Source organism: Sturnus vulgaris, chromosome 1, assembly GCF_052056855.1.
Source record: "Sturnus vulgaris isolate bStuVul1 chromosome 1, bStuVul1.hap1, whole genome shotgun sequence".
In the NCBI taxonomy this organism is placed as follows: Eukaryota; Metazoa; Chordata; class Aves; order Passeriformes; family Sturnidae; genus Sturnus; species Sturnus vulgaris.
This window is the reverse complement of record NC_142243.1, coordinates 21,343,930-21,363,152: the sequence shown is the minus strand read 5'-3', so window position 1 is coordinate 21,363,152 and position 19,223 is coordinate 21,343,930. Positions and strand designations below refer to the sequence as shown.

The following is a 19,223-nucleotide window of genomic DNA, read 5'->3' as shown; positions in this document are numbered from 1 at the left end:
ATAGCACACATATATTTACATGAATTTTCCAATAACATTTTCAACAGGTCTATTTTTACAATACAGTTATTATTCTGCTGGTATTTGAACTGTTTAGACAGGAACTTCTGTAAGGGCAAATAACAGTGCCCAAAGAGCCAAAATTTCCCATAAAACAAAGTAAGGAACTTTTAGCAGCTGAGTTTCACAGAGGAGACAGATTCAGAGTTTTATTGCACAAGAAGGGGATTAAGCACAACCATGATTAAAACTAGTTTCAAGAAACTTTTCTCAAGATGACTAAATTCCCTCAGCATTCACACAAGTAAACAATCAACTTTTCTACCCAGAGATTCACTCCTATGAGGTCTACAGGAATAACCACTATACTAACCCAAAGCTCTCAATTATTTCAAGTATCTTGCATGGGATTCACTTCCTCATGAAATAACCCTAATCCCCTGGGGAACACTGAGCATTACACGGGGCTGTTACAGGTTTGTTGATTTGAGGAAACTGAAACAGCAAGATAGCAAGTTCTTATGAGGTTTGCCAGGTACATTACATCACCTCCTTATTCAGAAGGACATCTTGAATGTTTTCACAGAAGTTTCAGAACAGGACACAGTTTCTGTGACTATGCCCACAGTGCCTCAATGTAAATGCACACATATAACACGTACATGCAGATTTCCATTTGGACAACCCTGGTACACTATGACAGACACATGATCACAGACACACATCTACACACAAGTTGCTAACAGTGGAAGTTTTGCATTTGACATAGGTTTCTATATTGAATATACTTATATTTCTATTCTCCACAAATCTTTACACCCTACTAACCTGAAATTTCACCTTTTCTGTGTAAACAAACAAATTCTGAAGCCTAAGACTCACCAAAATTCTCCAGAAATTTTAACATAACATTTAAAGATAGTTTCAGTTAATCACTTCTTAAACCACTCCACCATGCTCAGGAAGAAAACCAGGCATCAAGTAGGATAAAAAAATAAATATTATCCTCTTAAAACTTTTATTTTGAATCTTTAAACATATGTAAAAATAGATTTGAAATTATAAAATGAGTCCAAGAACAGTATCAAACACATAAAAAGTAGTAGTATAGACAATAAGTTAGACAAAATATTAATACCACATGCTATTATTTACCACCTATTTTATCAGCTTTGTAGATGATTCAGCTCTTTGCTCTTTTGCAGATATTTTTCAAGTATCATAAGATTCCACTGCAGCAGAGAGCCATTATAAAGGCATTGCCTACAGACAGCAATTCTCTTGATATGCAAAAACTGTCATTGCTTTTGTTTAATCAAATTTATTTGAAGAGTCAGCACAGAAACACAGGACCATTTAGGTAGGAAAAGACCACCTTCAAGATCATTGAGTCCAACCATAAGCCCACCACTAAAGCATGTCCCTAAGTGCCATGTCAACACAGCACACAGAATCCTCACACTCAGTCACCATGAGGAAAGATGATCCTGCTACAAATACCCCAAAACAGGAAAAGAGGTGGATACAAAAACACGTACTACAGGAAAAAAAATTAAAAGGAAGAAAATATGGTCAAGTTTTAATGAAAAAAAGCAAATAAAAATTTCAAAACTCAATGTGACAAAAAAGCTGTGCAAGACTATCTAGTGCTGTCCTACTCTTGTTCAGACAAAAGAAATGCTTTCTAGAGGTTAAGAGCTCTCAAAGGAGAACAACTTATTTTATCCAAGGCATACTGAATTTCTACAGTAGTGCTCTTGTTTTCCAGAATACAAACACTGTAATCAGGCTGGCCAACTCTGTGTAGAGGTGCTGCAGGGTTTGAGGCAGGACTTTTCCTCACACCGGGACTGCAATGAGTATGTAGTTCTATTTTTTAAATAAAGTTCAATAAAATATGGCTCTATTGGGTTTGTAGTTGTGAAGACTGAAAGATGCTGCAAGATAAGGTTTGTAGGACAGTATGTTAAACCATTTAATACAGGAGTAAAAGCAAGGATACTCCAAAAATAAAAAAGGGTAAATAAGATAGGCAATAGGATTTATTAAAGGAAGAAGTTAGAAAACAAAGAAATACAATTAAACCTGAAAGAAAATAAGCATATAAACCAAGCTGTTAGGTCCTTTTCTTCAGTCTGGAAAAGAAGATAATAACAGTGGCTAAAAGTAATAACCTCAGGAAGGCAGTGCTACATGGAGAATACAGTGGATCTTAGTAAGAGATTGTAAGGCTGTTTTTTGAATGAAAGACAGGCAATGTGTGAGGTATGGCTGAACAGAGTATCCTGGACTAACAGAGTGGGACTGCAGAGTGCTGAAGGTTTTGTGCAGTGTAGGAAGATTACATAAGAACTGATTATGAGAGCAGGGGGGTTAAACCCATTTATGGTACATTCTCTAATCTTGCCGTGAAAAAATTCATGATTGCCTGAGAGCCTGTGAGCTTCCCCTCTCTCATCCAACTAACTGGTATCCTCTGCATCTACAATTATTTCCATCTCTTTACAATCATGTTGGAAAACAAGTAGCAGTAACTGTTTCATAAGCTGCAGAAAGTAAACAGCTATACCCTCAGCAGTCCTTACCCCAAACAACAGTTTTGCAAGATAACTTCCTATAGCGTTTCAAGTTCTGCAAACATTATAAAATAAAGAAATAGTGAAGAGATAGGCAGAGAAAGAACACTCAACAACAACCAAAACATCAGACTATTACCAACATTAATCTCAAATTGAATCCAAAAAACAGCACTGTACTAGCTACTGGGAAGAAAATTAACTCTATCCCAGCTGAAACCAGGGCATTTCTTTTTAAATGACCAAATACCCTTAGTACGACTTCACAGCATAGATTTTTCCATAATGCATATATATAAGGGAAGTATAACATACATTTGTCCCAGGATAACATTTATGACACGTGAATTGGGTGGGATTTTCTTAATATCTAAAAAAAAGAAAAACTTTATTTTCAACTTGTGAGAACAAGTTGAAAATACTACTGCAAGTAATAATTTCTTTTGGCAAAACAATCAGCAAAAGCAATGAGAACATTTTAGTACTAAAGTACATAATTAAAAACTAACAAATATTTGCCTTACATTTATATTTTTTGTTCTCTATACAAAGAGCTACTATTAAAATTAGGGTCCTCTTCAATAACAAAGAAACCTGTTCAGTAAAAACATCCTGCTGAAGAATTCCTGCCATGCCTATTACAAAAGATTACTGATGAGTCATTAACTAATCAATACTAACACACTCCCAGGGTGGAAATAAGTGTCTGTAGATACACATGCTCCCTCCAGGCCTGTAAATTTACTTACTTTTATTCAAGAATAACAGAAGCAGCCAGAGCATTCATTAGGTTTACCCAGCTATTCCTAGAAATATCTCTGCATGCTCTTTCAGTTCTTTAATTGTGTGTGTAAGAAGCAAGGAAATGTGAGATTAGTGAAGTCTTCCAATAAACATCCTTCTCCTCTACTGTTCACTCGCCCTGGTTTGTCAGGTACTCTCCATTATATTTACTTGCATATATACTCAACTTTTATTATTTTGATATGTTTATTTAATGATTTATTATTTTGAGAGTATTAAGCACAGGCAGGATATGTTTTTGTAAGGTACACACAAAAAAGTAAAATGCAATTCACAAATTACTGCCCATTTCCATCCCTACTGCCTTTCAGTTCTGGCACAATCATGTTAGGGTCCACTGTGTAAATCAAGCATCAAAAATAGCTAAGCTTTTTTTGGTTGTTGTTTTGTGTTTATGTTTTTAAAATTTAATTCCCATGATAAACCTACAAACACTTCTGTTTGCACTAGCATTGCTTTTGGCAGCTCAGCTGCCTGTCAAGAGATTAAAAAATTACTGCTTTGAATTAACACACCTAAGACTTCTGCATCTTGAAACTGTGACCTGATTAATGGTGAGAGAGAGGGACAAAAGACAACCTGTATGTTGGGTTCCTCCATGCACAACAGAAATTATGTAAGTGATTATAGCTGGCCACTTACTATACTGTAACTATACTCTGGGTATTAAAACATAAATAAGTAAATAAAATTTAATCTCATGTTTAGCTCAAGTTAATATAGAAAAGCCTTTCCTGTGTAACCACATAAAATTTCTGGTCTCATTTCAGCTATACTGGATTTCAAATTTCCCTTGGATCAAATGCAGATTCATTGGAAGCCTATTCCAAAAGTTCCATTTACACAGGATTTTTTGTTCAATAAAACAAAATTCAGTTCTGTTTCCAATTATACCTGTGAAAAATCAGTTATTTCTTACCTGCAAGTTTAATTTCTCCAAATCCAGAAAATGCCAGTCCAGTTGGCAATTTGCCCTCCTACCAGCAGATGAAGACAGGAAATAAACCAAACAGACTAATTCCCTAAGAAAGGGAATTACATCAGATGAGTGTTCCAGTTCAAGAACTACCTGAGTAGTGAAAAGTAAAAGTGAAAATAAAAGCTTAAAAAAAAATAAAAACATTCGCATAAAGAACAAGCTTAAAAAACCTTTATTTAGGATAGGAAATATGGAATGCAAACTCAAATTGATAGCATACATGAATATAACTAAAATCTGGAAAAGCAACTCCAAAATAAAAAGGGAACTCCCAAGCTGTCAGTACTGCAGCACACAGTGAGCTGTCTGGACTGGTATGTCATTGGACTTTGAGAAATTAGATCAGCAGGTATGAAAACGAGTTACTTACCAGTAGATTTTGATGCTGCAATATACAATGTCTCTCAGATTTGTGCCCTGTACACTGACACAGTGATCCCCAAACTAAATGCCAGATGTTAGAAGCCAGCAGACTTTCTAAAGACAGTTGCTGCAGTGAAAAAAAGAGCAGGAATATCCTACTGCAACACATTTTCTTATTTTGACTGACCAACAGATCTTTGTGTGTCACAGCAATGGCATTACTTGTGCCACAGAACAGATACCCTTGAGCTTCTTCAACATCTTTTTAATCCTCCTTTATTTCTCTTAGAGAGATCTTGAACTATACCTAATGAAATTAGTTACCAATTTTATACAGCCTTCGATTTTTTTGACCTTTGGAAAACTTGAGGAAGTTTATATTGTCAGCAAAAGCCAGCAGCTCGACTGCTGAGTTCTTGTCTAACTGCAGTGGAGACTTTGTTTCTGAGCAGACATCCAGAATGGATCAAAACATACCATAATATGTTAACTTTGCATATGCTCACTAAAATAGCACTGCAGCATGTGACTGACACTCTTCATGTCCATGGACAAATAGCCAGGCCTCATTGTCTGGGGGAGGATAACAGGCACAACACAGCCAGTTTTCCCAGACAGTGGGTCTTGACACAAGTCAAGAATACTCAACTTGATCAGCAACCAAACTACTGAAAAGGTAAAGAGCAGATTTAAAGTCAGTTCTTCCACTATCAGATCACCTCTGCTGGGAAATGGAGGACTCTTAGCAAACAAGGGTTTTTTTGACAGATTGTCTAATTTGCCTTCTGTAAATATCCTCTCAAACTCAGTTTGTCATTTAAGGATTCTTTTTCCCTTATGTCAGTGATGTAAATACAATATATCTGTTTATAGCTGAACTCCTTTCAAAAAAACATTTCTACAAGGGCATGGAAAAAAGATAAATCAAGATCTTTCTTGTTAATAGATGAGGAAAACTGGTATTCTCAATAACTTTTTTATCACTTTAACCTGATTGCTTTGAATTCAGTAAAAACAGGAGAAACAACCACAAAATGGTTAAGTTACTTTGGGTTGACAGAACGACCACTTTTTCTTTAAAATTCCACTATCATTTTAGGCCAGCAAGAGCTTCAGGTGAGATATCCAACAGGCTAATTGGAAGATTAGTCTTCTACATACATAGGCAAGTATTTGCCAAAACTAGCATATATAAGCTCTTTCAGAAGGCCATGGTTTTAATTACAAACAGAAAATTACAATATTAGCAGCAAGCCTTGAGTAATGTAAGTCCTCCTCGGCAGTTGAATGTGAATTAATAAAGCTGCCAAACTATGCAATGGTAAGGCAGAGCTTCAAAATCTTAGAAATTGCAGAATAAAAAAAGAGGAGGGCAAAAGTCTGATCCAAGGGAAAAGGGGTGAAAAAAAACCCAAACAAAAATCCACAGAGAGTAACACTAGAAATGGAGACGTGGGAAGGGGTGAATGGTGGCAAATAAAAATCCTCACCAATGTAATTTGGGTTATAATTTGGATAAGAACATGATGAAAAATTACATTAAGTGGTTCCATAAGAACAGAAATGTGACCAACAGAGAAAACACCTATCTATGTCTCAACCACTTGCTAGCCAAAACAGGACAGCAGCTCATAAAAGCTTCTTGCTCAGGAATCAGGGAGCACACTGATTGTATTTCCTTGGTTATAACTTCAGGCACTTCACTTTATGTATTTAAAGCCTTTCTGGAACTAATTTAGACTGTGCTTTATTTTACCAAAATATTGAACAAACACAAGGCATAAAGTAAAAACTGGAAGAACAAGCTATAACCTAAATTTACAAATGCCATCCATAATCTAAAAAACCTCCAAAATTTTTGCAGTCATGTGTATGAACACTGATCTGTAACTCACCTTTCTTTTGAACAAGGTATTTGTATTTTAGAGAAACCTATAATTTAGTTGTGAAAGTATAAAAAGAATTTGCTAATCTTTTTTTACTGGATGAAACTTAATTCCTGATCTGATTTATTTAAACCAATAAATCTAGCAAAATAAATCCAAATTTTAGGATAATTTAAATATTGATGTCTTTTGTCTGTCGAATCACAGAGATACTCCTACAGTATGTCAATGATAAAATAATGTCTGCAAATACAGAACTAGCCTCTCCTCCCCATTCTAACTTGGCACTGTTCTTCCACCCTTAAAAAAATGAGGCTTTTTTACTACTTGTCATTTAAAGCCCATTTAGTTTGGTATTGAACTTCATGTAACTTGCATTAAATATATTAGAAAAAGTTAAATTCTGGTCAACTTTTCTCATTTATGTATAAGCAATAGGAAATACTTGCTTTTCCCATCAGTATCTTCTGGAATACAGAAGCAAATGTACAGTAGATTAGTATGAAGGTTAAGAAATGAAGCACAAAACCCCGTGATTCTCAGAAGCAAATGATAATGTAAGGTTATTATCTAAACAGATAAAGCACAAAGAGATCAAATTTAGGCTCTGTGATTGCAATCCAGCAGTTAATGATTAGGCACCATGATTGACTTACCATAATTTTTACCTGTTTTTTTTCTAATCCCTCCATTTGCAGCATCAAGTTATTCAAACTCTTTTATGAAAACAAAGCCTCAGGTTCACCTGAGGTTCCAGATACGAGAGAATTCTCTTTGTGGAATTAGAAGAGGAGGACACTGATGTCTGCAGTAGTGTTATGCCAAAGCAAGTATTCTTTTTCTGCCACAGTTCAGGTATAATAACAGAGGAAGAAACTCATAATCCACACAATATGCTTTCCTACTGTGAATGCACATCCTTTGCAACTGCATTGTACTGAGGCCTTCAGAGGCTCAGTACTTGTCACTATTATTATTATTATTTTGAAAGGCCTTATTCTTCCCTGTTCCCAATTTTTAAATTCTACATTGGACAAATATTCTGGAACTTTGAATGTGTAAGGTGCTAATGTCCAAGTAACTTATTTAAAGCTTTCTTGCTTGGGACCTCAATGCAATGCCCTTATCCATAGAAGTGAATCTATGGGAGAAGAGAGATGACTATAAAAACAGATTTTAGTATTAAACATTAGACTCCTAGAAGAGGATACACTGCCATGCTAATGTCATTAATTATGCAAAATGCTGGAAAAAAAGTCCCTATGGGCTCTAACCCACCCAGGGCAGTGCAAGGAAGAAGGGAGCAGAAGGCAGACTACTTATAAAAGTGAGTATTTTTCATTTTGGAGTCAGAAAAAATTTTGCTGTAAATATTCCAACACATCCTTGAAGACACCAATAGCTTCAAAAGCTTTAAACTTCTTTTAGAATGTTAAGGTTTATTTTAAAGTAAACCATTTAACCTCCCTTTTTAACAGTTTGGAATAAGATATTAAAATATGAGGGTTTAAAAATAAATGCCTCCCTATCTACTGCATCTTGTAGAGTAAGCCCTTTCCTTCAGGCTGATATCAACCCAGAAACTTTTGGCTTTCACTTGTGCAATAAACCCACGTGGATTCTAAGAATAGAATAATCATGTTGGAGGCTTGATTGCAAATTGTTTAATAGTGCATAATTCTGTACCTTGTCCTGTATGTTCCTCTCTGAATTGCAGAAGTCTCTCTGTCTATGTCCTATGCCCAGCTGAACTTTTCCTAGTTATATTTGCAAAAAAAGAAACACCCATGTCTTCTTTGGTTTCCATCTCACTAAAAACAGAACTTGCCCTCTTGCTGTCAACTCACACCCTTGTAAAACAGAATGGGATTACAATATTGCAGCAAACTTGAAAAGATTACACAAAAACAAAATTCAAAACACTGCCTAAATAAAAGTTTTAACATCTCTCAGAATATGTAATATTTTTTCTATGTTACAAAAAAACAAAACAAAACAAAACACCAAAAAACCAACAAAAAAACAACCACACACAGACAAGTTGAAAAAAGAAGAACCTGAAAATCAACCAGACTGCAATACTAAGGATTTCAAACCGCAGCTCAAACTCGAGAGAGAAGCAGAGGACAGACAGGAAGCACTACAAATAAAAGCATGGCTAATGTGAATTAGGGTTTGATAGCAGGATCCATTAAAGCTTTAAAAGGAAAGGATTAGCATTCTCAGTTTTCACATTCTAGGAAAGAAACTTGCCAGGATCAAAGATTAAATTTTAATCTTCAACTTCCTTTCAGTGAGGAAATAAAGCAGCTGCAACAAATTGGATTTACTGTACTTAAGCAGTTGAGGAATTCAGTTTCTATGAAAAAAGTCTTAAAAGAGGACTATCCGAAAGGAAGGCAAGAAGGCTAAAAAAAATTGATCCAGCTTTCCTATTTCTCCAGATGATTTAGGTTTTGAGCTAGGATTACAAAGCCAGGCAACCCACACTGAAGTTTTACTCACAAGGAGACACAAACACAAGCTAAGTTTCAAAGCCTTTGCTCAGACCTTCCTGCTTCCGTTCCCTTGGAGAAGCTTTCCTCTGCTTTGTCCCTGACAGCACAGCTAAGCCGACATCCTCCCCAGCTTTGTGCCTTCCTCTTTGACCTTCTCCTGCCTGCTCACAGGCAGGGTATTGTGGCAGCATGCTGCACACTCCAGAGCATTTACAAATAGCATCTTGACAAAGTGAGGACAAGCACAGATACTGTTTTCATAAGCAAGTTTTTTGACCAAATGGGGCATGACCATTCATTGCAAGAAATCATATTTGCTGCAGAGAATATAGTGTATCTTCCTTTACATAGTCCATAACAGGCCTGGTAGGACACAGAGAAACTAATATTGCCTGGAGTTAAACACATCTGAATTTACTCTGCATGCTGCTCAGAACTAGCATGCTACGTTCAGGTGCTGCTGAGAATGAGCTGAGGGACCTTTCTGAAAAGCAAGGAGCATTACCCTGAGCTCCAGGCAGAGCTAACATAAAGAAAAAAGTGTGGATAGAGTACTCCAGCAGTCAATGCCTGGAAAAGAGAGAAGCATGACAGGCTGTGCACACTTCAGCTGCGAAGGCACACACAGCACATTGACTGCAATTAAAGAGCATCACTGAAAAAAAACCAACTTCTCAGGGTTTCAGGTACACTGTCATTTCCTGTCTTTACAAAGACATCTGTATTATTCAGATAGAAAATGCAGTATTTCTGGATATTAAAATATTATTACTAATATAATAAACTGTTAAGCTATATTAAGACATTACAAATGGAGTAAAAGTAGTTTGGACCTTGAGAAGGCTTCTGAAAGAATAGCCAGACAAATTAAAATGATCTTTAAAATTTGACAACACATTAAAAAAAGTCTTAGTCACACAGTCAAGCTTAATTCAATGTAAGATGTGAGTGTCCCTACAATTTAATTTGATGCCTATCTGTGCCTTAACCAATAACAGAATTTCTAACATGGAAGACTGACATTTTTTTCCCCCTAACTTTTCTTCCCTCCACAAAACACCATATCAAGATGGAGATCTAGGAAGAAATAGCAGAGGGAGATAAAAAACAGAGTGGTATAAGATATAGCAGTCATTGAATTTACAAAATAAATTTTACATAAATGTGATAAAGTGATAAAAAAAAATACACCAGTTGGGACAAAGGGGCTGTACCATCTTATACCAGGCACATCGACCTGAAAACCTGAAGAAATTGTTTAGGAGGGAACCCGTGGTGGTAAACATTACAGAAATCGCTGTTTTCATTTCAGCAAAAATCAAAGCAGAAGAAAAACCTTTTAAAGCATTTTGAAAGTTTTTCAGTTTTACATACAATGCTTTCCTTTTTCCTGCCATTTTGTTTAAAAAGATGTTCTATGTTAAAGTGATCAACTTTTATAACATCAGTGAGATCAATTTTAATAACATCTGTGAGTCAATATGCAGGAAACGAGCCAATCAGGAAATTGATGAAATCTCTCTCGTAACCATACATCAATATTTAACATATATAAATATCAATTTCAGATGCAGAATCTGAACTTTAAAGAAACAAAAGCAGAGTTTGTTGTAACACAGGTAGTGTGTTAGTCAAAAGAAATGCTAAGAATCACCCCAAGGGGAAAAAAAAAGCCTGTTTAAGCTGAGCTAAAGAGTTTTAATGCAAGGATATTGTGGGCCAATGGTTCCAGATTTTGCCCCATCGCATCTTTGACTGAGCTAACTATTCCTTCAAGGCAATGATCTCAAATTGAGATGCAGAAGATAATCCTTCGGGGTACTGGAAAAAAAACCCTTTCTGTACTGTTAATAATTTTTTTAAAATATAACATTTATTTCCTCTTCATCTTACTTTCTTCAATTTCTGTTTTTGTATGTTTAAGAATGCAAATAATATATTAGCACTATAGTATATTTATATAAATGATAAATAATTATACCTACTCTGTGGGGGTATTTTTTTAATTAATTTTTTTACTGGTGGGGTATGCGATCAAATGTCTCCGTGCTTCAAAAGACATTCAACATCTCTTTGCAGAAACATAGAGGAGGAAGGAATGTCTGTCTCTGTACATTTTGAATATTCCAGGATGCAATTCCTTGATGATTTGGGATCCCTCTCCCATCAAATTATAATTCTGTAATTTGAATGTCACAGAATTCAAAGTATTTTCTTCATCTAGACGTGCCATGGACAACAGGCTTCCTCTGGCTGTCCTCCTGTGAGCTGTCATTTTCTAGCACTTGAGAACTGTTAATTTTACATACTTTAGGCCTTCAGAAGTGCCCCACCCTCACTGGAAAAAGACACTATTCTTAGCAAAGAGTGGAGCCAAAAGCACTGCTCTGTAGTGTTCAACTACAACAAGTCCTAGGAAAAAACACATCACAGTGATGACATTTGAGGAAACACATGAAGGCCCTGAGTGGCTCATCATTATTGCAGTTCACACAACTGAAGTGTCTCCTGAACACTGATGGACTGGGGGCTGTGGCCACCCCTCCAGGAAGCCTGTTCCAGTGTTTGACCTCCCTTTGGGTAAAGAGATGTTTCCCAACGTCCAGTCTGAACCTTCTTCCTGATGAGCTGTGCACTAGCTTAAATGTGCTGAACTGATAACCAGGTTATCTATTGCAGATTCACTTTTCCAACTTGATGTGCCATCAGACACCTGCCAACAAAGTAAGAAGTCTAACCCCCAGATGGGTGGGCATATTGGTAAGAAATTCAATTAAGCTGAGAAACACAAAAAAAAAGTTATTCTCTTGCGAATTGATAAATTTTCAGCTTCACCATTTTCCAGATATTGGTATTCATGTGATCTGTAAAATGGCTTTTAACAAAATTGGAAACTATGCTGTTCATTGTAGCTTGAATATTCAAATGTGTGAGACAAAGTTAAGAATATTGAAAATTCTTGAACATGAAGCATAGCTGCTGCAAAATAAAAATTCCTTCCCAATTTTTCTGACCTTCTATCCTCATATTTATTTCATACTTTGCAGCAAACTCCCTTAGTAAATGTGCATACAGAAAAGTTTCTCTGTAAGATATCTAATTTTTAACCTGAAGACCTTGTTGATCTGTTGATCCTGGGTTAACTGGTTTCCAAATCAGCAACAGCCTAAACTGTCAACAAAGTCAGATCTCTATTCCTTACCTTACATTTATTTTTTGGTGGGGGAAGGCAGAAACAGATATAGCCTCAGGTTCTGTCAAGTTCACATAAAAGAAAGATACATAAAACATTTTGCATTGCATGCCTGTGAAATACCATTTAGGAAACCTCAACAAAACCTTACTCAACAGAAGTTTGAAGTCATAGACCTTGCTACCTTAAGAACTGCAGCCAGTAGAACAGAAGAGCATCATTAAAAACAAAGTATAGAATGTTTATTTGTAAAAGATTCAATTACACAGCACACAATCCTAAACCAGATCTCAAAGTGTTTTACAAACAGCAGTGCAGTATGCCTTGGGCAGAATTACAGTCCCAAACTTGCTCCTATCTGCTGATGAAGGACTCAGATTACAGCATACATTCAGTGCCTCAAAGTGCTAGTAACAGTAGGGGATCAAAGCACTAAGTTTTGGTATTATTTTAACATAATTCTAAAATGGCTGGGCCATAAGAAGCAATTTGCCAAAATTCATGCCTCATTACAGACACATCACTGATACAACACATTTGGCAGCCAGGTCACCTTTGGCTGGAATAAAAAACCCAACACAAATATCAAATATGACTAAAATAAGTTAATTATGTCTGATGTTGACCATTAGAAACCTGCTAGGAATATTTCTCCCCCTCCCTCACCTGACTGGCACACTACATTCATAGCAAGAAAAATGTAAAATTATACTGCTCCAAATATCCAAATATCACTGACTGCAGTGTCTCACAAACAGATATACAAGAACACTGTCAAGGTACAACAGAAGTTATTCCACAATTTGAGCCTTTACATAATAAAGCCATCAAACAAAATCAAACCTGAAAGACAGATCTTCAGAACAGTCTGACTGCATGAATTTCAGCTAAAATTTAACAGCAGGTATGAACATTCAAAATTTCCAGTATTAGAGAAGGTTTAAATGAGTTCACACCTTCCTCCACCTCCCTCAAATAACCAGGGATGCCAAAGCAGTATAATATGAATCATTAGGCAGATCAGTAAGTTCAGAGAAGAACTCAAGAGCAGGTATCTCTCAAATCTCTCTACAGTCAATCAGAGGGAAAAAAAAGAAACCTGGAAAACCATCTTTTCCTCTTACTCAACTCTGCAATTGACCTAAATAAAATGCCAAATCCATATTCCTGAACATTTTCATAAAATCCATTTCAAGCACTGGCAATAAAATGATCTATCATGAGAGACAGAGCAGCAGAGCAAAAAAAAAAAAAAAAAAAAGAAGCTTTGCTTACAAGCTTGAAGTACTTTGTAGAAAAGACGTTTAAAGACCTTTTTGGATGGTGTCTTCATATATTCTCTTTATCATGGATTGTTTCAAAGATCTCAGATGCCTGCCATGTTACTCCAGGGCTCATACATTTACAAATTAATTCAGATTTAAGGCAAAATAACTTGTTTTATATTTGTTTTGAATAAAACATTAAACTGCTGCAGGTGGATCCCATGGCAGTTTCATGACAACCTATCACCAGACAGTGAATCTTCCATCTACCTGGGTCTTGAAACACAGAATTACAGAATGGCTTGGGTTGGGAAAGAATTTAAAGATAATCTCATTCCAACACCCTGCCATGGGCAGGGACACCTTCCACTACACCAGGCTTCTCAGAGACCCATCCAACGTGGGAATGTCTCTGCAAAAGGAGAGGACCTCCCCATCCAGACAGGGCTGAGAGGATAAACTGAATAATGACCATAAGGTACTCAAATATTTATCATACTAGAAATCATACATGCTATTAATAAAAAATAAGCTTTCTACTGTTTTTCATTTTGACTTGCATTGAAAAAAGGGTGATAGTGAACTGTTTTGTCAGTTTTAAAAATTTTAGGATTACCAGATAACTTCTACTGTGTCTGGGCCATCACAAATAAATTAAAATCTGGCCAAAGAAAATAAATATTTTTTTACCCTCTCTTGCCTAACTTTTAAAAAATCATCTTCAAAAGATAGCTCTTTTCAATACTTTTAGGGGTAGCTTAAAACTGAGAGTAATAAAATATAAAGAACGTTTTATAAAAATGTGTAAAAAAATTTAAGCAAGTTTACTGTAAGCTGTTTCAAACCTAAAAAAAAAATTAAATACTTAATCTCAGAATTATTCTGTTTTACACTACTATGGTTTCCAGGGATCAATTGCCAAATCTCAGACTTGTCATAAAAAATAAAAAAAACCTAAAATACATCAATTTCTTTAAGAAGTTGACTCATTTCCACTTCAGAAACTCTACATATTGTGTAGTTATATAACTTAAATTATTTAAGTAATACTGCTCTAGTAATGCTTCTCCATTATGCTAACTTACAACTGGTCTTGCAGTTCCACAATGATATATTCCAGCTGCTCCTTCTCCATTTTGTGGGCTAGATCCATATCTTCAATTCTTTGTAAGAGCAGTTTATTCTGTGAGACTGATTCAGACAGCTGGTTTTCTCTGAGTCGTACCAATTCTTCAAGATAACCCTGAAAATGTAAGTTATTAGAAAACTTTAAAGAATACATTATCAAAACCACTTGCAATTATGCATGTTCACATTTTTTTACTTTGGGTTTCTTATAGGGTTTTTTAATTATTTCTTTTTATACAGACTACCAAACTGACTTTAGATTAGTTTGAGATTTCCTAATAGGTAACAGGAAAAGAATTTATATTCTTGCAGAGGAATAGAAAAATGGATGAAAAAACGAGACAGGAAAGCCACCAGCATGAAACACTAATTCCTCTTTCAAAAGCAACTGTCACAAGTACAAGAAAAAGATCAGAATCCTACAACTGAACAGGTGCAGGATGTTAGATAATACACAAGAGTAAGGGTAGAATATATCTACATGAATCTTTATAGTTCATGAAAGGGATCCAAAATTCCTATGAATAAAATATCCAATATTATTTTAAAATTTTTTTGAACTTTTGAATCACACATTAAAATGACAAAGGTTCCAGCATATCAGATGTTAGCAACTTCTTAGAAATTGTCAATTAAAACAAGATACAGTAAGTCTACACTGCATAAAATTGTGTACATTCCTTGAAACTGGCGGAAAAATGTGCAGCTGTTTTATGTGTGTCCACTTTTTTAAAAAGGTATTAAAAACAAGGCAGTTTTCAGAGACACAGAATGGGGATGTCTGTTCTCGACTCCTGTTAAGAAAACAGGTTCACATGAGCTGGTAAAAAAATGCTATTAGTGTAATTCATCACCACAAAGACTGTGAAGGGTTTGAAGCATCTCTGTTATGAGAGGAAACAGAAGGAGCTGGGATTGCTCAGGTCAGGGCTGAAGAGAGGAGGGTAAGGACAAAGAATCACATCAATGTGCATCAGTGTTTAATGGGAGGGTATATGCATGATGGAATCAGACTCTTCTCAGTGACAGCCAGTGAAAAGAGGCAATGGGCACAACCTGAAATATAAGCATATAGGAAATTATTTAAATATAAGAAAAAAACTTTTCTGTCCTTTTTCCCCCATTAAATGAACACTGGGATGGGTTGTCCAGACAGGCTGGGGAATGTGTATCCCCCTATATATTCACAGCCTGACTGAAAAAGGCCTTGAGAAACCTGCTCTAGTCTACCTTTTTCTGAGCAGGGGAGTTGGACAAGACAATCTCCAGGATGTCATCTGAATATAACTATTCTGTGATCCTATACTTAAAAACATAAAGTTTATATATAAAGTTCTCTTCATTGGATATATTTATATTGACAGGGACTTTTTAGTCTCAGTACAAATTCCAAGTAATCTTGAGAGCTTTTCAGTATGCCTAGTTCTGCCTCATCAAATATTACTGTTATCTTGACTCCTAAGACATTCCTTGGAGTTCTAAATAGCACTTTGAAAGTACTAAATGATGCATTACAACATAACAAATTTCCTGCCTCTCAAAAACATAAAAAAAACCCAAAACAAAACAACAACAAAAAAACAAACCATTTTACAAGAACATTTTAGACCTGAAGCACCAGTATCAGAAACATAATCCTACGTACAGTAAATACCTCGACCTATAATGACACAGAGATGCACATCCCACCAATAAAAGCATATAAAATTCCAGTAAAAACAGTACACAAATAATTCAGTAGTTTACTATTCAAAAGTGAACAGCTTAAACCATTCCAGAACAAGGAATGGATGACTTCCATATAAATAACAAATGTGTAAAGTATGACTCACTCATCTGGACAAGAGTCAACTTGGAAAAGACAAAGTTTTCAAATTCCCAGAGTGGCCTGGGCAGAGGAGAAAGGAAGAAACAGTTCCCAGAAAGGAAGAGACAGTTCTTAACTTTTTAAAAAACAAGAGCTAGGCACCATGAAATAAAGCTCATAGGAGCCATATTCAAAAGACACAATAGGAGGTAGTTTTTCACACAACAGATGGTAGATTCACAGAATGCTTTGCCAAAAAAAAAAAAAAATTGTTTGGATGGTGAAATTTTAAATGGAATCGAGGGGATATTTGACAAGTATTTGGAGGAGACATCTATCACAGGTTACTACACAGACAAACCTTTTAGCTAGAGGCAGGCCCTCAGCAGATGCACATTGGCCACGAGTGCATGAGAAGAAAAGTGGTGCATAATCATGTGCTTTGTATTTATTCTTCCCTCCACATCTGCTTTGGTCAAGTACCCAAGATAGGCTAGTAGGATAATGAAGGAGTCTTGGTCTAAACCGGCAGAGTGTAGCTGATCCAATAAAGCAATGCCAGGATTTCATTTGCTAAAGTAACACCTGACCCTATCCTACCACTCAAATGGCTCAGAGACCTTTATCCCAGCTGCAATCCAATTGCTTGTCATATTGTGACCTGCTATGAATGACTGCAGCACACATACTTACTTGGGAGGCACAAAAGGAATTTATCACTGTTTGGGCAAAATTAATGACAATAGAGCAAAAGAAGGATCCATCAGACACCTACTGTATCAGTTACTTAAGTCATTATTTTCAACTTGGTCTTCTCGTCACAAACACCCAGTTTTCCAACACACAGACATCCTTTGCTCAAATAAACTGTCTCTGATTAACTGGTACTGTCTTGGCTTGCAAGCAGGATGTAACCAAAAGTTCGTATTCTATCACCATCTGTTGAAACCAGGTGGGGCAGTGACCTTTATCTTCAGGGGGGATATCCTCTGTTAATGGGCCATTGAGTCCCACTGCATGACTGATAAAATTACATCATCCCATTGTGATACGCTCCATTCAGGGGGAGGAGCCAAGCATTTCCTACCTAGATAAAATCTGAGATTTGGAACCCCAGAACAGTGTTTTCCCACTGATTCCAGAGGAAAACCAGACCCTTCTACATCATTACTGGACCTTTGGAGGAGAACTGCACCCTTCTACAGGAGCACTGCTTCAACTGAACCACATCTTCACTCCAGGAGGACTGCAGCCACCATTTAATGGGACTGCTACCAACATGGCTGACGGGGTGTCAGGCTGTGTTCTGACTCTGTCAGTGGTTTGGGGTTTGTTCTTTACAATACTGTATTTCTATTTTAATTTTCCTAGTAAAGAACTGTTATTCCTATTCCCATAACTTTTCCTGAGAGCCCCTTAATTTCAAAATTATAAGAATTTGGAGGGAGGGGGTTCACATTTTCCATTTCAAGAGAGGCTCCTGCCTTTCTTAGCAGACACCTGTCTTTCAAACCAAGACAGATACCTACTGCAGTGAGTGCAACTCAGTTGTTGGTGCAACTTATTGCTGTGAAGAAAGGGAAGGGAGAGAAACACTTGGGAAAGGAGCTCTATCTTAATGGTCATTTGTTCAAGTTGTAATAGACCTGACAAGGTATAGTTGAAGTCAATCATATAAAAACTTGGCAGGCACATACCAAATGAAAATTAGACAACAGAAAATTTTCTGACTGTAGGGAAAAAAAAAGTTATTTTGCTGCTGCAAGTAGGCATTCCAAAGGACAACAACTAGGAAAGTGTCAACAGCTGTCAGAGTAGCTACCATTTTGAAAATTGGTATAAATTTAAAAAAAAAATCATCAAGAAAATCATCAAGAGAATATTACCAGAAATAACTTCCATGGAACGAAAATGGTTCTGGATCTTGGACTCATGAATAAACCAAAATCACCATTTGCTGTTACAGCTCTCTTTACAGCCTTTGTGCTTATGCAGACATAAAGGTTCCTAGTGAATCTGACTGTGGATGTAGGCCACATGTTTCAGTACTTTTTCTACACATTTATGTCACACCTTTGACAGAGTATTCTTGGAAATGAACCACTTGGATGTACCAAGAAAAATAAACATCCACTTATTTTGATCTTTTCATTGCTTCTCCAGAACTGACAACACTCTCCTCATGGTGAGGAAAAGTGTGCGTTCAAACTGATGGTTTTGTCTGGGACTTTCTTCTGGTGGTTCAAGAGAAAAGTTTTCATTTATGTATTTGAAGATATTCCTTTTGAACAGCATATTTTTCTTTATAAGAGCAGGGAAAATGCCCTCTGTACCAGAGAGGGCCCCAGGAACACAAGCTCTTTCCATATGGAAAGTGATACCATATTAGCTGAGAAGATTGGACCAACAACCTGGATGCAACAGTTCAGGTCATATTTCAAAAACAAGAAGTCTAAGAGACCCAAAATACAAAAGTAATAATTGTATGCATAATTTTAAAAAAATTAATATAAATAAATATTAAATATCTATTATCCCATAGTAAATCTGACTCTTTCACTATTACTTAGAAAACTTTAGCTATCTTCATTCAAGTGTATTAAAATAAACCAATTTTGATTCTACCTATTCCATATTCAGGGAAATAATTACACCTCCAAGCACTCTTGTGTGGTTCCAGCCCTTCATATGGTTTGTTCTAATCAGAGTTCCACAAAAATCGAA

At 36.1% G+C, this 19,223-nt stretch overlaps 1 protein-coding gene across 2 annotated transcripts in view; it reads right to left on the bottom strand.

The window, feature by feature from the left end:
* The window catches only part of RUNDC3B (RUN domain containing 3B), a 51,523-nt gene that overhangs the window by 5,628 nt on the left and 26,672 nt on the right, over window positions 1–19,223 (bottom strand). For both annotated transcript variants that reach the window (XM_014875699.2, XM_088161296.1), the window contains exon 8: window positions 14,650–14,807. In XM_014875699.2, coding sequence (XP_014731185.2) covers window positions 14,650–14,807 — 158 coding nt within the window. The remainder of the gene's footprint in view (window positions 1–14,649; window positions 14,808–19,223) is intronic.